This window comes from Hypomesus transpacificus, chromosome 15, assembly GCF_021917145.1.
Source record: "Hypomesus transpacificus isolate Combined female chromosome 15, fHypTra1, whole genome shotgun sequence".
NCBI lineage: Eukaryota > Metazoa > Chordata > Actinopteri > Osmeriformes > Osmeridae > Hypomesus > Hypomesus transpacificus.
The window spans coordinates 4714684-4740621 of NC_061074.1; the positions used below are offsets into that span (position 1 = coordinate 4714684).

At 44.2% G+C, this 25938-nt stretch overlaps 1 protein-coding gene across 16 annotated transcripts in view; it reads right to left on the bottom strand.

Moving 5' to 3' along the window:
- Nucleotides 1-25938, bottom strand: part of myo18ab (myosin XVIIIAb) — an 84219-nt gene that overhangs the window by 11786 nt on the left and 46495 nt on the right. For 11 of the 16 annotated variants that reach the window (XM_047036266.1, XM_047036265.1, XM_047036271.1 and 8 more), the window contains 22 exons: nt 24141-24291; nt 23862-24021; nt 23253-23439; nt 22604-22811; nt 22331-22440; nt 21034-21099; nt 17978-18106; nt 13536-13679; nt 13091-13180; nt 12774-12893; nt 11546-11657; nt 10284-10411; nt 9166-9320; nt 8696-8819; nt 8276-8476; nt 7798-7908; nt 6757-6861; nt 6431-6577; nt 6080-6193; nt 3215-3331; nt 2777-2860; nt 789-926 (listed from right to left, as the gene is read on the bottom strand). In XM_047036266.1, coding sequence (XP_046892222.1) covers nt 789-926; nt 2777-2860; nt 3215-3331; nt 6080-6193; nt 6431-6577; nt 6757-6861; nt 7798-7908; nt 8276-8476; nt 8696-8819; nt 9166-9320; nt 10284-10411; nt 11546-11657; nt 12774-12893; nt 13091-13180; nt 13536-13679; nt 17978-18106; nt 21034-21099; nt 22331-22440; nt 22604-22811; nt 23253-23439; nt 23862-24021; nt 24141-24291 — 2901 coding nt within the window. The remainder of the gene's footprint in view (nt 1-788; nt 927-2776; nt 2861-3214; nt 3332-6079; nt 6194-6430; nt 6578-6756; nt 6862-7797; nt 7909-8275; nt 8477-8695; nt 8820-9165; nt 9321-10283; nt 10412-11545; nt 11658-12773; nt 12894-13090; nt 13181-13535; nt 13680-17977; nt 18107-21033; nt 21100-22330; nt 22441-22603; nt 22812-23252; nt 23440-23861; nt 24022-24140; nt 24292-25938) is intronic. The other 5 variants (XM_047036268.1, XM_047036267.1, XM_047036259.1 and 2 more) reach the window with 1 other exon arrangement.

A 25938-nucleotide genomic window follows, 5' to 3' on the forward strand; every position in this document is an offset into this window, starting at 1 on the left:
ATGGCTCTATACTGGAAAAACTGACAACTGAAAACTTTTTTAAAGCTACTGTATATCATTATACAGCCGTCCATGTTCATATTTCACACTGTGAGATGGTGTGCTCTCTGGTTCTTCAGGTCTGTATTGATTGAGTTCCAGGACCTCAGGTTTTGATGAGAACTAGTTGTCTGGCCAAATGAAATATTTAGCTACTGGGCCAATGTGCTTAAGGGTTACCAAGGTACTCCACCAAACTTAACTTTTAACCATCAATCCTACAGCAAACAGTATTCTGCAACAATACTTTATTCATCATAATCCCATTGTTTTACTTTCTTTTCACAAGTTAAAAGTTTCCAGAGCTTGTAATCATTAAACGTGCATTAAAAGTGCCAAAACCAGTATAAAAACATGTATCTGTTTCTTTAACACCCAGGTAATGTAGCCTGTGGACGTTTATAGTATCCTTCACTTAAACTTTTGTCTTGGGAAATACTGGAATGTAATTTGAAAATGACAGAATAACAAATTATAAAGTGGAGCGAAAGTAATAAAAAGCTGGAGGACACAGGGGGCATTTTGTGATTGTTACTGCATGATAGCTAGGGGAGAGATCCCATGTAGTGTAGACTGAACAAATGGAGGTGGATTTGTGCTGCAAACAATGGGATGGCTTTGCAGAGCCAAGGGAACGGCAGAACTGTAAATTGAAGACTTCAAGAAAAAAGCCATCCAAAACCTTCTAATACACATACATACAGGCGTGGGAGAACTCACACACTCACAGCTTCCTGCCCTAATCTCACCTCCAGACGTTTGACCTGTGTCTTCTCAAACTCCAGCTTGGTCTCCATTTCACGGATCTTGGCCTCCTGCCGGCTGACCAAGGACTTCTCCACCATCGACTGTTCCTGGAACTCCAGCTGGCTCTGTATGGCCTGGAGCTACGGTCGGGAAGAGAAAGACGCACACACAGACACACACATCGTCATGACTGCACCATAAGGCTGAACATAAGGTTGGATGACCCTTATTTTGGCAGTGCATCTTTAAAGAGCAAACACCGTTCAGAGCTGACACATGCTCTCCATTTCCAAATATACAATATTCTGGTCCTCATAAACTGTGGCTGTCACAATTCTGGAGATATTATTCTTTAAGGGATCAAACACTTGACCTCCAATAAGCTCTTTATCACTGTTCTCACCATTGAGTCAACAGAGTTGAAAACACATCTCATCTCTATGGGGGGTCAGAGGGAAATTTCACTGATGGCTGAGTAGTAAAAAGACACACAAATCAGCCTGGTTTAACCTTCAACTTTTTAGTAGCCAGGCATAAATCTCTATTGTGCAAAGACTACAGCAATAGTTCAAAGCAGGACACGCCTTCAAAAACGTATAACTAGGTTTCTTCATTTCCATTATTTAAATAATTTAGATTAGGTTCAAAACTAACTTCTTTCAAAAGTTCTACTACTATTTCAAAGTAGGCAGAGCCTCTGAATAATGATGAGTTGGATAACAAAGTACAGTAGCTGCACAACCTTTTGTTTAATCTTGTAGAAAATGAAATGCTGGAAAGAATATATAAATAAATTTTTGTATTTAATTTAAATTTTAAATGCCTACGTAACAACTCAACTCCTGGGAGAAAATTGAGGAGGATGTAAAGAGGATTTCGAAATTAGTTTCTGTATCGAGTAACTGTGGCTTCGACAATTCATTTGTTCCTAAAAGTTTTCAGATGGATAAAATGTTCTTTAAAGCTTGAAAAGGACTCTCCACAATGGCTTACAGACCTGGCTCGGAATTTGATCAACAACACAACAACTTGCTGTAATAAGCGTGTCTGCTAGCAAAGAAAGAGAGAGAGAGTCCATGAGAGGAGATCGGACAGGGCCGATTCGCTGTGCTAACGTTTGCTTTCCTCTGCTACGGCCGATGGATGAAGACAATGGAACTTGGGGGGAGAGAGAGAGAGAGAGAGAGAGAGATAGAGAGAGAGAGAAAGTGAGAGAGAGAGAGAGAAAGTGAGAGAGAGAGAGAGAGAGAGAGAGAGAGAGAGAGAGAGAGAGAGAGAGAGAGAGAGAGAGAAAAAGTGAGAGTGAGAGTGAGTGAGAGAGAGAGAGAGAGAGAGAGAGAGAGAGAGAGAGAGAGAGAGAGAGAGAGAGAGGGGGGGGACACGGTAAATGGAAGAAGGTAAGAAAAAGAGAGAAAGCAAGGAGACTTGTTCCTGTTCCAGGGTCTCTGATGGTTATCGCCAGAATGGAGTGCGTCCGGCAAGTGTTGCGGTGACATAATCTTTCGTCAGCAGGGTCGTGAACGCAGGGTGACAGCTAAAGGTATTACAGGGCTGATCCCCCTGGTGAATGAGCTTGATTTGATGGTGTTAAAAGTAGATACAACAAATGCACGCTACTATGGCAAAACCATTAATACTCTCCAGAGCAGTCATGCAAAATGTTACAGCCTGATACAACCCTGTGTAATGGCCTGGATCATTCTTGTCATGTCTTTGCACTGCAAATCTCACAAGATTAACACATCAATTACATCAGCACAAGTTGGTGAAAAGGGGGATGTAGAATGGGGGTGCTCTGAAGTTGAATAATGTGTTGCCAACTCTGCATTCATAATCACCGGACTACTGTTAAGGGAATTGCTCCATCTCAAAACTCTAACCTAAAATGGTCAATCCAGCCTCTATTATCGTTTTAAGTTAAATTATGTATTTGATAAGTAGTGCATCTGCAAACAAATTGCCTTCTCTGTCTGAAACAAAAGTACTGTACCTTCTCTTGGATCTCCTGTTTCTCCTTGAGGGCCTCCTCAAGCTGGGCCTGCAGGTCGCTGATCTGGGCCAGGTTCTGGGTGGACTACACCAAACACACACACCAAAAGCTCATCTATAAATGCAATTTCTATAAGACTATAAAAAAAAATGTTGGAGCTTAGTTTTTCAATTTATAAAGCACACTTCTCTTTATGATCACCTACAATTGTATTTGTGTTGCAGTTTTCTTTAGCAGTGTTTATCTGCAAGCAACTTCTTAAACAACATAAACATTAAAACAAATACAAAATGCCTCGGAAATTGGACAAATACCAATAAGACTGTTCGGAAACTTTGGGCCATTTCCACTGCCATTGATGGCATGTCGTTCTTTCTCCAGTTAATCACTGGATTTAACTCACTAGTACTATGGATGGGTTTGTTTACAGTATGTTACCTGGGCAACAGCTGACTTATGCTTCTTCATCAGCTCATTCATGTCTTCCTGGTCCTCCTCCATACGAGATTGCAGGTCGTTCTTCTCCCTCTGCAGCCTGCTCAACTGTTCCTCCAGCTGGGGGAGGGGAGGGGGAGAGCTTTCTTAGCACAATGACAGGAAAACACACCCCATCCCCCAAGATTGTGTTCCGTATAAGGTATGTGTACACTGTGATGGGAGAAAGACATCTCTGCGTTGAAGTCTGACACATTGTCCCTCCCACACAAGGTATCTCTTGATATTAATGGCACAGCAAGGTCAGAGTCATTATCATCCTCTCCAATTAGAGGCTAAAGCTAGTAGTAGGCAGCACATGAGAAGCAGACTTCTATGGGAAGCGACACAGGCCTAATCCTACTTCCATAATTCCTTGGTGCATCAGAGGGGCGGCTTGTGAGGGGAGGGGAGGGAAGCTAGGGGACAGGGCTGTATTAATAAATGATGAATAATGTGGATATCAGAAAAGGCTAATGAATCCATTAGTACATAGCTGGGATGTGAGAGGACTTGTAAGGCGGCCTGACACGGCGGCATCCATCTTATTAACACGGAGCAAATACAGAACTGCAGAAAGGATAATGACCACTTCCAAAGATGGATTCTACCAGAATAGACAAGGATTCTTAGAATGAGAGTGTCCAAGTGAACAATTTCATCAAGGTATTAATGTCATGCTTGAGATTTTTTACTATTTCACATGAGGAAGGCAGTTGTATTATTTTTCCCCAGATCTGAAAAGATGACTTGATTTTCTTTTAAATTCTAAACTCTTAATTGTAGACATCTGGATGCAAATTAATTATTTTAGTTGACTACAATCCCCATGCAATCTGTTACAGAAAACCTGTACCTAATTGCCTTTTATTGAACCACATTTGTTTGTGAGAAACTGCTTGTAGACAAAGCAACACCCAGATGGGGGGGGTGAATGGCACTTGAGAACCAGTACAATTTGACAGCTACAAAGCCCCACCAAATATCTCCCTGTCACTCCAATCTTAAACCTATTATTCAGTCCATTTTTTTTTGCTTTCCATCAGTCTGTGACCCAAAAACCTTGGCTCAAAGATCAAAAAGGCCCGGGTTGGCATGGTAAAAAAACAAGCTGTCAAACTACGGAAAACAATCTTCCAAAAATGCTGCAATCACAGTGGAGGACAAAGTAGAGCTGAGAATCCGCGAGGGAAATACTATTTACATGATTTGATCCATCTTGCATGACTGTAGCAGTAGTGGCATGGATGTACATCTGATGCCTCATCATCATAGTAATAGCTATTCTTGTTGTCAGCAACCTAGAAAAATGTCCTCTTACCTCACCATTAGATCATGAAAATGGTGTAGCAGTGGCAGCAAGAGGGACATTCAAAATGCATCGAGAATTGGAAGATTCTGACTAGAGACCATCAGTTAGTGTTTACAGAAACTATTCTACAGAAAAAAATGTTTGTCTATTCCTTTAAATAAAAAAGTTTGCCTATAATTTTTGAATGATACATTTCAATTATAATTAAACCATGTCAAACCATTTGCCGTTGGGGTTTACCTGAGAGGAGTTTTGAGTAATGTCCTCATTTCTACGATATCTTAAATTGAATATCTGCAGTATGGGGCTGTTTATTTGTCCCACACATCCATGAGTAAAATTATGCCTTGGAAAACAGTTCTATGTCAATTTACATTTAGACTGATGAAAAATGTGTGTGTGTGTGTGTGAGCACAGCCATACTGTACAGAACGTTACACAATCCCAGTATGCAAAACATCTTTCCATCCATCTCCCCCAAACATCTTCCTGCTGCTGTAGGAACTCAATTATCTATCCCTCTCCTTTGTCCCTTCCGCTACCCCTTCTGCTGAGGAGATAATATTCATCATGGCAGCATTAATCTGTAACACATTTCAAGGTGATGAATCTTGTTCAAATTAGAAATGGTTTCGGAAACATGCCATTATGGAGCTCAAATGATTCCCCCCCGCTGTCAATAATTACAATACGAAGCGCTGATGTGGAAGGACAGTGGCGGTGGGGTTGCAGTCGGCGAGGGGGTGGGGGAGAGAGAAAGAGAGAGAGAGAAGACTGGGGAAGAGGGGGGAATGAAAGATAAACTGGAAATGGGTAGGGACCCAGATTACTCCTGGACGAAAAGACAGAGGAGTGAGGAAAGGTCGGGGAGAGAGGGACGGCAGAGAGATTAAGGCAGCGTGCTGGCTCGCCCAAGCAAAAGAGATGAGAGGTGGAGAGAAAAAAAGGGGGAGGGAGATGAAAAGAAAGGGGTAAAGGTGCAAGGACTGGTGGAGGAAGAACAAGGAGACTGTCTGAAAGAGGAAGGCGGTCGGAAAGGAGGGAAAGAGAGATAAGGGATTCTAAAAAGCGGAAACAGAGGGATGGAGGAACAGAAGGATGAAGGGACAGTTGTGACCTTTACCCTGTCTGACTATTAGCTTTGGGGCATCATATCTGCTGCCACCGTGTGCACACCACAGATGGGACTGCTCTGATAAAGGGCTTCTAACAACACTGACTAGCCACATGACTAGAAAAACATTTAGGAGGACACATTTAAGTGGTTTACCTTCCATATTAAGTGTTCTTGAGTTATTATATTGACTTATATTTGATTATATATTGAAATATTATAGGTGCTGCCTTTAATTTCCCACCAGTTAAATCTATGTTGAAACTAGATTAAAATCTCAACCTACGTGACTGAACTCAGTATTTAATGATTTCAATAACATGTACGCGGTCAACCTATTTCATTCCAATCCATATTATACAATAAGAGACCAGTGGAGTTTAGGCGACTACAGGCCACTCACAGCCTGTTTGGCTTTGGAGATGTCATCCATCTGTACATGCAGGTCTTCAATCTCCACCTCCATGGACTTCCGGGCCTTGACTGCAGCTGCGCATGTGAACTCAGACTCCTCCAGCTAAAACACACAGTAAGAAAGTAATGAGAGGAGCGAGTCACAAATACAACTTGATTAAAGGTTTATTTTGCAGCCCCTCAGGAAAAGAAAGGCGAAAAGTCTGCCACATTAATAGCTGACTTCAACACTATTAAATTTCCCATGCGATCACCTTATTTGATCTTACGTTTCCCAGTTATCTATGTGGACCTCTTTACGTGGGTAGGTCAGTAGAGGGGGAGATGAGCGATACTGCACCTGGTTTTTGAGCTGGGCGATCTCTCTCTTGCTGGGGGCGTTGTTTTTCATGTGGTCCAGCATGATCTGGGCGTCAGCCAGCAGGGCCTTGGTGCGCTTCAGGTCCTTCCTCAGGCGTTTCTCAGTGTCCACGTCTCTGTGGCACACCTGGGGGGGAGGTGGGGTCGAGACGGGGTCAACCAGGTGGTAGGGGCCTTGATATAGAGTCCCCTCAAAGCAGCAGGGGAACAGATATACCCGACACCGCACCTCGATGAATGCATTGGTACGGAACAGCACACAAAACTGGATGTGATACGGCGTGTGATGATATCATGGCGTCTCACCTGGTCCTGAGCCAGGAGGAGCTTGGCCTCCAGGTCCCTTCTCTCTCTCAGGACCTTCTGCTTGTCATCATACTCTTCCTCCAACTGGACCTCTATTTGCTTGAGCTGAAAATGCACACACAACAGTATTATTATTACATAAAAGGGAAGACAAATAACGTCAAATAAAAAATATATACAGTAAAACCAATCACAGGTCGGAAGGTGCAAGAAAATACTATTTAATGAATCCATAAATAATAAGGCAACAACTCATAAGTAAAGGTGTAAGTGCACAAATGGTTTATCTGATTATCATAATAACTGCAATAAGCAAGAAAACTTCTGTTCGTCCTGGGTATAAGAGTTTTGTTGCATTATTAATGAGTTCACGAACAGTAGTCCATATTTTAGGGTTATCAAAACTCAACCTTCAAACCCTTTATACGAATACTTATTCCCTAAAACAAATTTATTCAGCATAATAAATCACTGCGCTAATATATTCTTAAAACCTCTATGGTCAGTGTTCCTAGTTTAAGCAACTACAAGGATGTTAATTTTAGCGTAGGAAGGGAGATTATAATGGGGAGTGGTGGTAGTGGTGGTGGTGGTGGGGGGCTTGATTGGTTGGGAGGGTGCGAGGTCAAGTGACAGAAATGGGACAACAAAAATTTAAACAAGGCATATTAATCTAATATTGGGCTAGTGAAAACTGTTCCCACACACAATCACACACCCAGGAGGGGACAAATTATCAAGGTATAAATAAAGTAGACATGTCAATGAATGTGATTCATTTGAAACTAAAAGAGGCATGTAGTGAATCATCGCCTACCATGAGCGTCATGGTGATCCTTTTTCATATAGCCACTATTGTATTTAACATGTAACACACACATTCATTTCTGTGATTTTTATGTGTGCGCGTGTGAATGTGTTTGTGTGCATGTGTTTGTGTGTAAACATGAGTGCTTTAATGAGTGTGTGAGTAAGCGTTTGCTCTGCTGTGTGTGTGTGTGTGTATGCTGTGTAGCAGCCAGTCCAGGAGGGCATGCTCACCTTCTTGCTGCAGGACTGCCTGATCTCCTCCACCTCCTCGTCTTTGCTCTCGCTCTCCTTGGAGTGGGTCTGCCGGAGTCTCTCAGTCTCCATCTCCAGACGCAGCTTAGCCTGCAGGGAGGAGAGACCACCATGACATTGTGACCCAACCCCTTCTACTGCCGCTCACATCAGAACAGGCTTCTTCTTGTGTCATGTCTAATTCTGGATATTGAGAAACTATCGTACATACAGTTGAGGCTGAGGTGAATATCTTTTACTGTATTGTGTAGTGTGTTCAAAATATAGCTAACTATACATATGTAGAGCATAACTGTTTATCTTTGCAAATAGCACTACTCAAACAGATTTGTAATCTGTCTGTGCAACTGCCCTCTTGTCATCCAACATTACATTGCTTTCAAACAGTACAAGGTTATGTGGGTGGATGTGACCTTGGTCCCTTGTGTGGTTTCTGGTTAATCTCGACAACGTGTACCTGCTCCAGCATCTGGATGGTTCCAGCCTGCTCGTCAAGTTCCTCCTCCTGGTCTTTAACCTTAGCCTCAAGGTCACGGAGCTGCTTTTTGACCTTGGAAAGTGATGCCTCGTCCTTGGTCTCCTGGGAGGACAGGTCCTGCAACTCTGCGTCCAGCTGTTCCAGCTTCAAGTTCTGAGCACACATCTCCAGGTCCTTGTCCTGGAAGGCAGGTGATGCATAGGTATAGGAGTGTATGCATAGTGTGTGAGTGGGTGTGTATAGGCCTAAAACAAGCTTTTCAGTTGGAACAACCAGGATTTTGACATGTTTCCATGTCCTTGCTGGGCACATTATAATTCAGACACATGTGGATAGGCACAGCCGCGCATAGACTCACACACACACACACACACACACACAGAGGTGCACTATATTTACCTCTAGTTGCTGTCGCAGGCTGAAGGCCTCTCCAATCAGCATGTCCTTCTCCCGACTCAGCTTCTCCCTCTGGGTCCTCTCTCTCTGCACCTCTTCCTGGGACTGGCTTTGCTCCAAGTCAAACCTGGAACACACACCATGGACATGTACACACACGGCTCCTCCAATGCTTGAGTAATAAAAACACGGATTGAATCCATCTTCCCCTGAAGAAATAGTGAATGTGCACGTACACGCTGTACACTTCCCATAGCAGTGACAGGTACCGGCCACTTGTTTACCCAGGAGTTTAGAGGGGCTTAGCTAGCAGGGCCTCTACCCAGCCCAGACGTGGCAAGACCCCACAGTCTGCAATAATAAGACTATTGACAAAGTCTGGAGGGGGTGTGTTCTGGGGGGGGGGGGGGGGGGGGGGGGCATGTGGATAGTGGCTATGTAGTGTGAGTGACTGTGTTAGGAACCGTCCTCACTTCCTCTGCTTCTTCTCCAGGTCGTGGTTGCGGCTCTGCTGGCCCTCCAGGTGCAGCTTGGTGTCCTGCAACTCTGCCGTCAGGCGCTGGCACTTCTTTTTCAGCTGCTGTGCCGTCCGCTGCACTTCCTCATTGTCTGCTTGGAGGTCACTTAGCTATGCAGGGCAGAGGCATGGACACAGCCAGAGAGGAGGAGGGGGAGGCAGGGAATGTAGATATGTTGATACATAAATCAACAGAGACAGTCAAATTAATTCTTCCTCGAGATTTTCATTGTGTTTGAGCAACAGTTTTTTCCTCAGAGAATCCCTTACAGTGAATGCCTAGGCCTTTAAAATAATGCATTGTTTAATAAAAAAAAAAAAATTGCAACCAAGGTCTATGAATGCCTTTCGCTACTCCAACAACACCCTACCATTTCAGTGGCATTTTCAATCAGCACTGATGCTTTCATCACACAAAATTTAAAGGAATTCTAACTTCTGCTGATCAAGGCCCAGGACTGAGTACAGCTATTTGAAAGTGATTGGTTGTTAAACTAATCACAAACTCCTCTCAAGGCATTATTGGGGGCCATAAATGTTTGATCAAAGGACGATGCAGGATAATTGTGGTGTATTTGAGCATGTGAATGCAGTCTTTTGTCCTGTGCAAATGTTACAAAATCTTACACGTGTCAAACAAGCTGTTCAACAACCAGCAATTTGCAGGTAAAACTGTCAATTTCTGCTCTGGAACTTCATAGAAAGGGAAGTGTGTGTTGGCCTTTGACCTTTGTTGGCGTGTGACTGCCACAATGTTCAGACAGGTGAAACAGAAGAAAGAAAAAGGAGGAAAATTTAATAAAAAGGAAGTTTTGCTCAATGGATTCTTTTATGTCTTCCTCGGTTGAACGCTGCGGGAACCTAAAGTTTTATTATCAGTTGATGAGAACGGGCCGAGAAGCCATCAAAAAGAGTTTTCCATCCTCCTCTCAAGCAGACAAAGACAGAAATGTTTGAAACAAATACAAATTGAAAGGAGAATAAGGCATGTGTGTGTGTGTGTGTTTTTGCATGCCTGTGTGTGTCAACAAGCACTTGCTTCAGAGACTTGTACAAGGAGCATGTGACATTTACCCTCCTCTCCAGCTGTCGTTTGTTCTGCTGCTCCACCTCCAGTTTGTCATCAAACTCCTGCTGGAGTCTCTTCTTGGTGAACTCAATCTCTCTGATGGCCCGTTCGTACTTCAACCTCCACTCTCCCCCTGAGAAAAAAGTCAGAAAAAAGTCAAATGAACAGAGTGCATGCAGCTAGGTTTTGTTCAATTCATTACTTCCATCTGTTGAGAAATTGTGTAATTCCCTTTAAGCTAACCTAAAAAAACGATTATTACACATGGTTCCTCAGTTGGTTCTGAAACAGTATGGGATGGACCTCACTCAAACTCCAAAACACACCGCTCTTAGAAAGCCTCTGGGGCAAAACACTGGAGTAATTAGTTAGCAAGTCTGTCTAGTAAGCAACCTTTTTATATGTAATGGGTTGAATATACATGGCGTCTTTCTAGACACGCAGCAATGGAGGACTAAACCCTTATGTGCTGCAAAATGGTAGCGCCTATCAGAGTGGCACATGCGGCTGATTCTTCATATGAAGTACATTGATTGGAAATGCATTGATTGGAAAGATGCAGTGCTTATTTTAGTTCTTATATTGTTCCTAAATGTGTTGTAATATTATATAGTCTTAAAAAGGAGGTCGTTCTTTACAAAGTCTCTTTCCACCGCCTTGGCTCTGCCCTCAACACATTGTGTGCGAAAGATGGGGTGGCTGATGCTTACGCACAAAACATGTTGAAAATATATTTGGCTTTCAGACATTTCTAAACGATTACTGCTGCCTGACTGGATGCTTACGGAGCATAATGTAAAGTTGAACTTTATTCCGTCATGGATTCTAGCCGTTTCATGAAATCCATTTCTGGAGAGCTGTTTCCTGGAGAGCTCCTTTGTCTGGTCATTGATTAGATTTTTTCATGTATTTTTAGAAACCTGAAGTTACAGAGTCTGGGTTCGATCACAAAAACGGAATACTGCCACTGATGAGACCCTGTAATGCGCCAATGGATCCTAGTTGGATCCTAGTCTTGACAGTGTGTGTGTGTGTGTGTTGTTCTGTATTGTTCAGATATCTCTATAACACAGGGTATTAAGACAATTCAACTGAGCTTATTAGAGATATGATTCCCATTTTCAAATGGAACAATAGTCATAAAAGATAGTTGGCACTTTTCAACTCTGAATAAATACATTTATGACAAGTGATATAGGGATAATCATCTCTTGAATTTATCTGCTGCTTGTTACCATGGTGATGTGTGGGTGAGAGTGTTCCTGACCTGTGTCATCCTCGTCCAACTCGCCATTCAGCTCAGAGGCTCTGAGGAGTCGTGCCTCCATTACCTCCATCTCCATGGACTCCATCTGCTTCTTCATTGAGTCAAACTTTGTCTGGGAGAGGAGAGAATTGCGGCGGCCATTACCCGAATGACATGAATCATGCATGAACAGAGAGGTCCCCAAATGTTTACACGGAGACATGAACACGCTAATGAACAGCACAAAGTGACGAACAAATATATATAAATAGATTTTGACATTTTATAAATGTAGCAGGCACTATAAAAACTCACACTCCCTCCTAGCGTGAGGGCAATTTGCTTCCAGTCCAGCACAATCAGTGTGCATGGTACATCAGTGTGCATGGAGCAGTCATTGGAAAAATCTATTCCAGTCATTTGGAGTGCCACCACAAAAAAACACATGTCAAAATGTCAAATATAAAGCTAAAAGGTTGGGGGAAGAGGCTGACAACATAACATCCCAGTCTGGCCTGCAGAACCGTATGTGGTATCTGATGTGATGTCAAGGTTGTGAATGGAAAGTGGCTTGATGCTAACCAATAGTCATGGTTAGTTGAGGGCTAGGAAATGATTACAGAGCACAATATGGATATGATATGAATACAAATGTCTATGACCAAAGCCGAGTAAGTGGGAAACAAACAGAAAACAGGAAGGAATGGGAATGAGAGGAATCGACCTCACAGGGATCTGAACCCAGTGCTCAATAAGCCAAGTTGGATGCATCAAAGTACTTCTGTATTCCCCCGTGGAATACAGAAGATGACTCCACTGTCTCTAACACAGTATTCTGTGTCCATGAAAGAGACCACATCATTAGCCACCAACCCCATAGGGGTTCAGCACCATACATCAGACGTCCACCTGGTATCCTATGATGGGGTTTGGTTGGCAGGGCAAACATGGACAGTTCCAGCATCAAACACTCTTCAAGAGAGAATGGAAAAAAGCTTTCCACTGATCTCAGTTCAGTCCCCCTGAAAAGTCACTGTCCCCGGTGTGAGGAACGGGAATGCCAAAGGTATTTAAAGACTGGACTTTGATCTGGTGTATGAGAGATGTTCTGGATGAGCATGGCGCGTTAGCTCAGGGGAAACTTTGAGATTAGCGGGAGATGTAAACTAGAGCAGGCACGAAAAAAAAAGGATCATCAACAGTGTTTGTGTGTGTTTATGTGTGTCTGTGTGCGTTTGTGTGTTCTCACCTGAAGGTCCTTCATCTCTTTCTCCAGTTTCAGTCTTTCGGAGGTCTCGGACTCCAGCAGCTGGGAGGCAGACTCTCCGGTGTTCCTCTCGTCTGCAAGCTCCGACGACAACTCTGTGATCTAACATCACACACAAGTACACAAAATCAACACAAATACTCATATTGCAATTGAAGAGTTTGAATCTCACAGTGTGCAACATGTCAATCTGACTTTTCATTTCCGTAAAAAAAACTGCTGCGAGAGGTGAATTGTTAGCAGACTGCCACCACAGAGTGTGTGTGTGTGCGTGTGCACGCGCGTGTGCGCTGCCTCACCCTGCCTTCCAGGCGATCGCTGCCGAGTCTCAGCTCGTTCCTCTCCTTCTCCACCTTCTCCAGCCTCGCCTTCAGGGACTGGATCTCCTCCTGGGGAACAAGACAGACATCAGGAAACAGACTCATGAATGAGAGAGATAGAGAGACAGAGTGTTTGCATTTCCTTTTGCCAAACAGTTTGAGGTAACACAGCCTTTGGAAGAAGTTCACACAGCTTTAGGGAAGGATGTGTAAATAATGTGTATGCAGGTACTATATTTATCACAGAGTGTGTGTGTCGTTATGACTGAGTGTGTGTGTGTATTTGTGACTGTATGTGTGGTATGTTTGTCCTTTTCTTCCTTGAGGGGTTTAGGACGGTTACGGTACAGATTTATCGAGCCTCTTGTGACACAGCTCATGAAAAAAATTGCTCAAAATTAGGTTTGACTTTTCGAATACTCACATCCTTGCCACGGATCTGTTCCTCGGTGAGTTGCACCTCAATGAGTGGCCGCACAGTGGTGAAGAGCTTCCACCAGGGCCAGCCCTTCACCCCGCGGTTCTTCTGGATGTTCTTCTGGATGCAGCGAATGGCCAGGTCCTGAATCTGAAGAAAACCCGGAGAAAAAGAAGCGAGTTAATGACAAGTGCTTGTGTGTTATGTGTGTCTGTTTATGCAATTGTATTTAGCTTGTGTGTAGCTCCAGTATTGGGTTTGTTTGCTGTGCGTGTGTGTAAGAACTGTAAGAACGCCCTCTCTCTCGAACTCCCACCAACCAAAGGAACCGCTGTTCCTGCAGTTCCAGAGAACAACAATTGTCACTAGCTCAGTACCTAACTCAAACACAGCCCTCTCCACAGGGGAAGGGAAGAGGCATAAGAACAACCAGCCCAGTGGACTACAGAAAGGAGGGGCTACAGCACTCAGAGGGGCCCAGGGAAGGGAACTCTTTCTGGGGAATGGGTCACGTTAATGATCCCTTTTAGGCTTCAGAGATGGGGCACTTGGTGTTGTAGTCAAGGAGATGGGCTAAGTGGAAAGTACCATACCACTGTCTGTCATGGCTCATGTCCTGACAATAACAATCCACAAAAGTCAATCAACTGCAAATTTACATTAAGAGGGACTAATAGCACATTAACAAATTACTGATATTTGAAGATTACTTTGCAATAATTTGTGAAAGCAAACTCTTTGACGAAATAGCTATAGAATTAAGACTCCAAGCTCTTTATATAAATAAACATTATCATGATTCTAAGATTCCCCTAAATGCGAAACTTTAGCAGACTGAAATTGATGGTAGTTAAGTAAAAGGAAAAATAGTCCGCACACAAACCTAAATGTTAGGTTAATAAATAGCAGCACAAATCTGTTAAATAAAGTGAAAAACCTGGCTACATTTTCACCCTCTCAGTTCTGTGCCAGAATACAGCAATTCTGAGGGACAAGAATTAACAGAATCAAAACGTGTGCCCGCTCATGTCATTACAGCATCGAATGAGAGTTCCACTGAGAGAAGAATCCAGCATCAATACCACTTAGGAAGCCTGTTAGAAACGCATTAGGAGGAGAGAGAGCTACATGCTGCTACAACATGGGCTTTTCCAATACCCGCAGGTAATCTGGCAACCCAATTACAGGGACACCATTGGACACATCCACTGGTTTGACATGTTTGAGAACAGCGGCCCTGCATTAGCCACGCTGGTAAAGCCTATAAATACAGCTTAGCATGGGCTGAACAGGGTTGCCGGTTGAATTTCATAGAGTTTGTACACCATGTCATGCTGTCAGAAGCTTTTAAATACAATGTATGGCACCTTTTGGCTGTGGGTTGAATTCTCAAAGCATCTGTCCTAGTTGTCCTGCTTAAGGGTTTTCTTTAGAAAAATATAAAACAACACAGTTATGTTTCTGCCACCGCTTGGCTGCTTGTTGTGGAAAAGTAAATATTTACAGGGATCTCCATGGAGAAGATAATAATAGGTCTGTTCACATCTGTACTGTAAATTGAACTTTGAATTCAATTTTGAAAAAAATAGTGTTTGTGTCTGGCAGTGATGGATAGACAAAAAGAGAGTCTTGGGAGCAAATTAATACAACTCTCTCTCTTTGCCCCCAACATATTTTTAGCCTTCCCCTTTGAGTGACTGTGCAGCTACATGGTCCTTGTTGAGCCTGAACACAGATGTTGGCCCAGTCTCACCAAAGATGCATGCACACACACACACACAGCAGTTACTGGACGCTTTCACACACCTGTTCCCAGTTGGAGGAAAATAAGTCTTTGGGCAACGATTTAATTAGGCACACCATCGGCTGACTGGCGGACGGAATCCCCCACGCGTCTCCATTCTCTGCAGTTTGCCATGAATGTCAAATAGACGAGGGTGAGGAACAGGAGAGGAGAGGGGGGGGGTGGGGGTAGAGGGGGGGAGAGAGAGAGAGACAGAGAGAGAGAGAAAGAGAGAGAGACAGAGAGAGAGAGACAGAGAGAGAGAGAAGGTATGCTGCAGGGCTTCAAACAGCGCCGGATCCATTCTATTTGTCTATTCCCCAATGGTGGGGCATAGTTTTTCTTCCTCTTGACTCACTGTCTCGCTCTTCTCCTCCTTCGTTCTCTCTTTTCTCACCCCTCTTTGAAATCACCTCCCTGCGAGAGTTGGCTCCAGTGGAAAAGACTTCAAGGGGTGGGGAGCTTCCCTCTGAGCGATCAAACAGAGCACGGCAGGAACATACTAATAGATTTTTTTTAGGCCAAAAGGAAGTCAGTGGTTCAGAGAATGCAGTCAACACTTTCACGGTCTTCATTAGGAAAAGAGGAGGCATTGGAATGAGATTCAACTGGTAAAGACAGTCTGGCACTCACTGTATCCTGATGTTCGGTCAACAGGGCACTTGCAGTCACGTCCAAATATTTTTACTAGAAGAGCTACACCACTGAAAATTGCAGGTTGCTTTCACAAAATGGGAAAATAGGAACTTGGAACCCCCAATAAAGAATTTACAGTAAACCAAAAATATAAGGGTTTTAAGGATTTCTCTCCTCAGGACATGATTCCTTTAACCTTTTTATTCCACTATAAAAAAAGTACTTTGTCCTCTGCTGTGATTTTTTTCCTGCTGTGTATTTTTGAGAACAGCAGTTAGGTCTCAGCTTAAAATGAATGTCAATGTTTTACAGACATACCTACTACTTTCAACTCAAACATGTTGGACAACACGAAAAACAATGTATCTACTATGCCGTAAGAACATGTAAGAGTTGAGTGTTCAGAGTTTCAGTTTAAACTTATTCTCTCTAGAGCACAAAGTCCAGATACCCCCAAGGCCTCATTACACAAGCAGTCTATCCTGACACCCTGCCACAGCTCATTAAGGAATTCCAATCGCCCTAAGAAGACCACACTTGCTTAAACTCCGTTAACAGTGGTACAAATAGCTAACCGCATTCAAAGCAGGTGCAAACCTACGGTAAGTCAAACCAAATGGCGGGCTGTAATACTTACAGTGAGAGACAAGGCTCAAACTGAATGGACAGCAGCCCATCAAGGGTGGCAAGGCAATAAAGCAAAGCTCCACTGTCCTTGAAAAGCAATTTCAGCTGGCTGCCAGGCAGCTAAGTACGACAACAGCAAAGCACTTTACTAGCGGGTAGGGTTGTGGGACAGGGAAACTACGGTCAAGGCCCAGTCTCACCGAACACAAACCACCACACACACACACTCACATACACTTAACAACTCACATGTTGAGTGTGCATTCAAACTCACACCTCAAACTAACCTGGTTGGGGTTCATTCTCATGAGCACGCTTATCACTGTCACCAAACACACATACACACAATCACAGAATAGAAAAAAAGAGCTGAACTGTTCCCCACCGTGAGTTTGAAGTCACTCAGAGAAAGGTGCGATGTTCTTGGTCGTCATGCTCACACTGGTGGGGCATGCAGGGTGTGTGTGAAGGTCCATTATGAGCCAGGGCGCTAGCACATACAAACACACACATACAGACTGTGTGCTGCTGCTGTCCCTCTCCCCCTCCTCATGACTATGAGCTGGGATTATGACATGGTCTCTATCCAGTCACATGCTCTTGAGGGGCCAGGGCCACAAGTTGTGTCACGCCTACTTAACCCCCTTACAGTGCCCCCTACCCTCCATGCGAACAAACACACAGAGAGATGATTAGATAGATAAAAAGCAAAAAAGCAGGACAGACAATCCGATAGAAACAGAGAATGAACAGAGGTAAAAAAAAAGAAAATTGGACAAATAAAAAAGATGACTCTGAAAAAGTGAGAGGGATACAGCACGCAAACCGGGGCAAGGGATGAAACAGGCACTCTGGTGCAATAATCAATGAGGGCAGTGATGGAGGGGACCACAGGGGGAATGGAGTGTCCCAGAAGAGGAGCCGGCTGAAGGCCATGTGTCCTGGGCTGAGGGCCAGGGGGCCTGATGGATTGATTGAGCGGCTGTGCTCTGATGAAGTTCTGATTTAGTGAGCACTAAAGCGGTGGACAGATGTGGAGGCCTCCAGTAGAGGAGCAGGACACTGAGTCCATCCATCTTGGGTCTCCACAGGGAATCACTGTGTCCCTGTGCTGAAACATTTCCCTGAAGGTAGAATAACCTCAACTTTTTATGCCAGCAGATTGAGCCAATCACAACGGGAGAAAAAGCCCATTGCGGTGTTCTCTCAAGCTTATGGTCTTGAAAGTTCCCAGACACAGACACTTTTGTGAAAAGTGGGAAAACCATTCCCACTTGGCACAGGAAATTGCTTCTGCAGTAATCGCAACAAACAGTAAGCTGTGTGGGTTAAGTTTGTTGAGGTTTGTTGTTTGTCCATTTATATAATGGCTTTAATCCAAAGCAGCCCAGAAAGCTTTTACCTTTCTCTTCTTGAAGGCCTGTCTGGCCAGGTATCCTCTGCAGGAGGCCTGGAAGAGGGTGAAGTTTCTTCTGGTCTGGACATCCCTCTGCTCCTCCAGCTTGGCCAGGGTGCCCGCTCTCAAGAACACCTAGAGGGGTGGGATAGAGAAAGGGTGAATGGCTGGAGTGAATGAACAGATGAGGGAGAAAGAAGAGAAACTGTGTGTGTGTGTGTGTGTGTGTGTGTGTGTTGGTAGTGTGGAAAGAGAAAGACAGTGAGAGAGACTTGTTTATGTAGAGCTTAAAAGTGTGCTGTTTATTGCTTGCCTGTGCAGCTGGAGTGTACTGTGGCATACCAATTCATTTGTCAACAGAGCAGGCACACGGAAGGAGTTTGCCTTTTTGCATTTGCCCAAACAACTATTTTTGCTGACCTGAAGAGAATAAAAAGTAAAAACTGCACTCATGGAACCACTCGACAGGTTTTCTATAAACTGGCTCACGTCCTCCATTTCCTGCACATTTTAATGGCGTTTATTGGCGGGGGAGTTTAATTGAGTTGGATTAACTCGAAGGCTGCAGTCATTCCCATTTTCTGATCTACTCTGGGAGACTGGGGAGCTGGTGGACTCCCAAACTGTTTTTCTCCGATGAGAGCTCATGAAACTTTGAATGCAGTCTAATTGCATTAGCATGCTATTAGTGGTAGCAAGAGCTATGCAAAACTTCACAAAATCCTAATTAAAACTCCCTTGAGTCGAGTATGTATTCAGCTACCAGCGCTGAAATGGAAACTAACAGGAAAAAAAGAAGGTTGTCTGAGCAATGTCAATGCAAAAAGGCAAGTTTCATGGCAAGCTCTATTGCGCCATTTATCCCAAAGTTGGTGAAAGCTTTATTTTTTTATTTAAACAACAACCTAGTGCATAATTCCACAGAGTGTTTTGTTCAAATTTCATTAACAGCTTCTCGAGACAAGAGAGGGAGCGTGGGTGTTGTGCTGCGATTGCATCACATTGCGTCCGCATTGATCTAGCGAACTACTCCAGGGCCCTTAACAACCTATTATCCCCAGTGGCGGAGATAAGAAAAATAGACTTCACCCATGACAATTGCAGCAGGGAGAACAGTGCTTTACAAAGTGTGTAGCTTTCAATGTTGGGTTAAGACTGCGGGTGTTGAGCAAACAGAGAGTATACTGTATGCAACATTAAACACTAACATTTACACACATAAGCACATTATGCATAAACATCTTCTGTACTTCTGATATCCAACTGAGGGATCTCTTATATCACAAAAACTCAACATTATATTTATTTATGGGCCCGCCTTCTCAGAGGAATTTAGTATTTCATATACCTCATTACTTCAAAGCCAACACATTACCCATCATAGTCTCTGCTGACTACATTGGACTAACCATTGGCACAAGTTATTACCAGACCCACTGGTGGAAGTATTTGCATTTCATTATGACAACACCTAAATGGGAATATCTCTTAACATTTTCTTCTTGTTTTCCCCATACTAGCTCATAATGAATCCCTAACGGATATTTCATGTTTGATAGCTTATATGAGTGATAAGAGAGTAGTATTATATTATTTTATGATTCTAGTTTTTGTGTCGGTTCAGGAAGCTCTGTGGGGAGTCCAACAATAATGGATGTTTTAGAAAATATTTGGCATTCATACTTTTTGTCTAAACCCAGACATGCCTTTCAAACGTTGCACATTCACACCAAAGGCAGATGTGCAGCAGACCCTCAACTGTTTGTGGTCAAGCATCATCTCGATTTACTTAAGGCACAATAATCCAGTGCAAACAGATTATTTTCCCTGTCTCGCACTCTCTGAGCACACACCACGACGTGCTGGTGATGCAACCACTGAGCAATTTTGGGCTGTGCCCCTTACAAAGGCGCACACATTCCCCCCGTAGTAAGGGTGCCCTTCTGAATGCCAATGTCGTTGTGTGGGTGAGAGAGAGACACAGGGGATGTATTGGGACCCTTTGTTTCTCCTAAGGTCAGTAAAGTTCACAAGAGGGGGCATTTCCATTGGCTGACATTTTCATGTATCAGTTGTGACCATGGTGTGTCATACAGATACTGAAAACAGTGTCTTTGGTAACAGGAGGTTTGGGTTGAAACTGGTGAACCTCCTCAGGATGAATCCCAATGCATATGATGGGCTGACCAATCATATCTATGGACGGTGTTCCAATATCTTGGAATAAATAGGCTGACACTTTGTTTCAGTCCACCGTCCCATGAACATGACCTGAACGAACACATACAGATTTACACAGACACACATACACACACTCGAGGATACACACATTGAGCCAGCCTCAATGCCAATGTAACCCTGAAAATACATCTACACTGTTTATTATGACGAGTGTCCTTAGATTTAAAGACATTCAGAAGGGGGAAAAACATGCCCCTACTTGGTAATTAGCTGTCTCCTTTTGTCCTTCTCTTTGGGTTTTGCTGTTCATTCTGAAAAAGTGCGAGTCTCGCCAAGATGATTGGTGTCTATCGAAGGTTATCAGGGTGCAATTACACATAAAGCCCGCAAACAAAAGCCAGACGTTGTCTGCCAAAATCAATCGCCAGGGCGACGGAGGAACCAAAGAGTGTGTGTGTGTGGGGATTCAGGGTGGTGCCTAATTGTCGGCTTTGTCGAGATAGAAACCCTGACTGCCAAGGAGCCACCAGTAGCTACGTGCCAGCGCCGCGGTGGCAGATACAACTTTGTGTGTGTGTGGAGCATGCTGGGTAAACAGCTGTCCCAGACAGAGCAAGTGACAACAAAGTGTCTCGTTGACTAAATGCGAGCAATGATGTTCGGGGAAAGGGGATTTAGAGAGCGTAAATTGAAAACAAAGCTTAAAACATGTGACTTGTCTTCACCAGCATTTTTTGGGAATAAGGCAACATTTGAGGATAAGTCAAATTTGAGTCAATAACTATGACTTTCTTTCTTTTCATAGTACTCACACACTTATACATTAGTAATAGGGTACAATTCTCTGTTGTGGTGTGTGTGTGTGTGTGTGTTGTACTCACTCTGCTAAGGCCCATGTGGAAACTACTTTTCTCCAGTTCCAGTGATTCCAACAGCTCCTCCACAGCCTAAAAAAAACAAAAGAAGGTAAATAAACAAGATACAGATGTAAACCACTCAAAAACTGTATGCTGCAAAGAGCAACCCTCTCAAGCATGGTCTGCCAAGGCCAAAACAGTTCAACTACGTCAATAAGCTCCCTACACTTACATCAGCTACTGCAGCCCAGGGATGTCAGAATCCAAAAGGACAGCTAAAGAAAGCAGAGCTAACCCAAGGCACACAGTATATCAGCGATCAGAACGTAACACTTTCAAGCTAGTAGCTACCCTCCACCCTGCCGTCAGCTTAATCTAAATGTAGACTATGCATCAATACACTTGAGGTAACCTCAAAGTTTCAACAAATAAAAGTTCTGGCAAGGCTGGTGTCTCATAGGGGACAGAGCAGAACACAGCTCAGTGTATTTTAAGGGGTTCAGACTGAAAGGCTCTCAGCGGGTGTACAGGGCCTCGCAGGTAAACAGGCTCAGCGGAGGATGAAGGCTTAAAGGCCACCTCCTGTGCTAAGAGAAAGTGACAGGACTTTGCCAACTGAGAGAAGCGGCTTTGTTTGAAGTCTGCCTAGCACACAAACACAAAAGAAAAAAAAAGAAAAACAAGACGCTTCGAACACGCTGAAACAGTAGGAAGAGAAGAAAATCCTTTCCGCCTCCCTCTCTTTTGCCTTTCACCTCTCACTTTCATTTAACTACCACTTTCTCTTTTATTCCATCCCTTCATTACTCTTTTCATCCCCAGAGAACAACTCGCATTTTCATCTATTAATTACTTGAGTAAGGTTAGAGAGGAAATGTGCAATACCAAGTGTCCAAGGCAATATTTATCTCCATATTTAACAGCACACACTGGTCTGTCCATAGTGATACCTATTTCCATTTAGGGTCTACTGTGTGCTGCCCACATTATATATGCATAACATTGATTAATTACACGCAAGGGTTGTTCCTAAACTGTTAAACCAGATTCACTGAAGATGAAGAGATAGAGAAAAAGAGGGGAGGAAAGGGAGAGTGTCAGATAGAGAAAGAGTGAGGAGGAGGGCGGAGGGCTCTCTTCACTGCATGTAATTAATCAGAACAGCGGCCGTATGCTGCCAGCCCGTGTAATCATAATTAATTACACACCACAGCGGCTTTTGGAGGGGGAGGGGGGGAGGACACTTTCCTATGCCTTGTTTTATGCGTGTGTGTAGGGGGGGAGGAGGTATGCTGAGGAAAGGGAATGCCTCGACACTCACCCTCTTCTCGTCCATGACAATGTAGTTGCGGCCGTGCTTCTTGGTCAGGTGGGGTGCCAGCACGTCGAAGCGCCGGCGAAACTCTGAGAAGACCATGTGATCAGGGTAACCTTGATAGAAGGAGACAGGGGTTACAATGAGATCATACGGACATACGCCAAGAGGCAAACATCACGCAGGTTCGGAACGATTTCCTTGGTGATTACTCTGCGGATGGGGCAGTCAAAATGGCCAGTTCCTCAAGTGTTTTTTGAAAGCATCTGTAGCGCTCACCTTGTCTGTAGATGCGCAGGGCGTCGAGCAGCTTGGAACCACGGAGCTGAGCCCGGAGGAGGCCCACGTCCAGCTGCATGAGGCCCGAGTCACAGCTCTCGCCGTGGGCCACCCTGGGCTCGCCGGCCAGCCCCACCGCCTCCACCTTGGGCAGAAGGCAGTGGACGAAGTGGACCCTGGACCGCCGAACAGTGTCAATCAGAGCGTCCTAGGGAGCAGCATTGAAAGGGTAAGGGAAAGCACACTCCAACTGATTATTATTATTGTTGGCCCTGCACATGCTGATATGAAGGTCCACTGACTAATCATAAGGCTTCATGCTGGAACTGACGAGTCATCTGCAGTTTGTCTTCCCTTCTCCCCTCCATCCATCAATCCATTTGCTCCCTCGTTCTATCTTTCCTTCCCTCCTCTCCACTTACTCCATCCTCTCCCGCCTCCCTCCTTCTTTACTTCCTCCCTACTCCCTCCTCTCCCAAGTCTGTTGGGGTTCTTCCCATTGGCACTTATTTGCTTTTCACAATGTATGCTTCATGTTTTGGCTACCCGACTTCCTCTTGGAAGTCGGTTTGGATAAAAGCGTCTGCAAAAAAAAATTAAATGAATAAATGTAAGTCTCCTACTCCCCCTTCCCTCCTCTTCCACTCACCACTTGCAACTTGATCTGAATGCAGAGGTTCTTCTTCTTGACAGCGGCCATGCCCGTGGTGAAGGTCTTCCTCATGCTAGTGGCGCGACGCAGTGCCAGCTGGGAGCCCCCCTCCAGCCCCGCGATGGAGCCTGACAGCACAGTGGCCCCCCCGCCACGACCCACGAACAGGCCGCTGATGTTCTTCCTTTTGTGTGGGAGGGGGGCAGATAGAGGAGAAAGACTTTCAGAGAAGAGAACAAGAGGAGTCAAGAATTGGATGTCATGCTAAACTTAAATTGCATTTCTGAGAGCCCAGCATGACAAGTTTTCTGGCAATTTAGCTCCCTGCTGCCTTCATCAAAGAACAAACATTTTGTAAATGAAGTATCTTGATGACCTGAATCCTCCAAATCAATAAGTAGAACCATACAGAGCTAAAGCTCAATCATACAATATAGAAGTGTACTGTCAAAAGCTCAGCTTTGGAACTCTTGTTTTAACATAGGTTCTAAAAGTTAGTCCAAAGACTAACTCTTAAAACTCTAAGACTAACCTAGAACTCCTAGAACTCTTAGTTAGTCCAAAGCAATTAACAAGAAACGAGAAAATGAGTCTAAAACGTCTTACTTCTGGGAGTCTTGCAGGAGAGTGGCAGCGTTCTGGGAAGCAGGGTTCTGCTTGGCGTGGCTCAACCAGCCCTGCGCGTCGTACTCCACCCAGTCCGTCCCGTGGCTGTGGCCCAGCAGGAAGTGATGCGGCTTCTCGCTCTTCAGGAGCAGAGTGTGTCCTGCAGAAAGACACAAGAAGATCAAATCCTCCCTGTTGACGTTCAAGGTTATGCTCGGGGGCCAATGCGCAGCCGGTGGCACGGTTTGTGGGCAGCGCCCGCTGAGCCTCCTGTCTCACCCTTGTTGTCTCCCTGCGTGGGGCCGTAGTAGCTGAAGAGTCTCTCCAGCAGGGTGTCTTCTGTGCCCCCGGGCTGCACAGCCTCCTCCTCCATCAGCCAGAGCAGCCCCCGCGCCTCATCGGTGCGGGCCAGGGTCCGCACCTGGTAACCCTCAAACACATAGTGTTGAGGCCTTGCAAACGGTGCTTGTCATCCATGTACACACACTAATGAGGACAGGCAGTGGCAGCCAGACATTCAAAAACAGGGTGAGCCACAAACAATCAAACATACACACGCCAGATAACATGTAGCACGGTAAAAATGTCTGCCAAGATTGAACGGCTGAAGTGGCACACTTGCTTCAATACTAGGCTAGGCATTATTGACTTAAATGACTACTTCACCTTTGTAACCGTTAGAAAAAAAACTTGTACCGGGCCAATTTTGAATTAAGAAGCAATGAAAAGAGAAAAATGTCCCTTTTAACCTTTAGCTTCCTCATTAACGCGCTAGAATTAACGTTTGCTCCTGGGCAGGTTGGCCTTTCCAAACCTTATACTCAGACTGTCTGCTTAGGTAGTGAATGGGGTAATTAGCACCAACGGAAGTGTGGCCCTGTTGCTCTTAAATCACTTGCGGTTTGGGGTGAAAGGACTTAAATAAAGAGTATTTGATCAACAAACAACTTTCTACATATTGAAGGCCTTTTGGCAAGGTAGCAGTAGAGGCCATTCAGTATTGTGTTGCTTCTTTCGGTAGAAGTCAACTAATTAAGTGCTGCTGAATGTCAGGTTTAAATGAAAAGCTTTCAAAGAGATATTGCTAATTCAAATCCAAAAGAGACCAAAAGCTCAATGCTTTCTGTATCTCCAAAACACATTAGCAGACAAAGGGTGAATGACCCCAAGTTATTACTTGTGTTGACTGCTCTGACACAGTACATCTGGGATGTGTAAGTTGTTCTTTTAAGATCGATCCACCTCTGCAGGTTCTGTTCTCGGCATGCCGACAACTCGCTAGTTTTGTTTGTTGGATTTTTTTGGGTTGGCAGAGTTAAAAGCTATGTGGCCCGCTTGAATACACCCACACCCCCATGTTGGACATTTACACACACACACGGACAGAAACACAAGCATACTGTACACAGCCACATAAAAGCAAAGTAACATACACACGTGCGCACAGCAAGACAAATTAAATGTATCCTTGCCTGTTCAATCAATTCTTACACAACCCCATTCACATTCAGTTTGAATCTAATACTTGTTAATGCCACTTTCTCGGGCCAATACACATCAATGAAACATATTTCTGAAACGGGAGCACGCTATGCAAAAGCCTCATCTCATAAATAAACTTAATTGGATGGCTTTGCTCAACCCCAGCTCAAAAAAAAGCTTCTCGACTCAACAAGGGGAAATGAATCAAAACTTGACTGCAATTAATACCCCTGATGTGGGCTGAATTCCAAAACGCAAGAATTGGCAGAATTAACAAAACGACAAATGACACCAATCAAAAAGCTAAGTAACTTGGCAGGAGGTAACGGGCATGACACGGCTTACAAAGAGTAATTTGTCGGCCTGTGTCACGAGTTGACTTAATTTAAAGGAGAGCCTCATAAGTGGGTTGAGGGTGAAGATATTCAATAACTGGTTCTGAACGTGTACATTAATGTCAAACTGCCCTCCAGATAGGAAATATGCTATATGACAAACATACTGAGAGGACAACAAGTGTGAGACAGAACACATGGTTTGTAATGGGCTTGTGATGAAATGAAGTAAGAGAGTCAGATGGCTGAGTGGTTGAGGA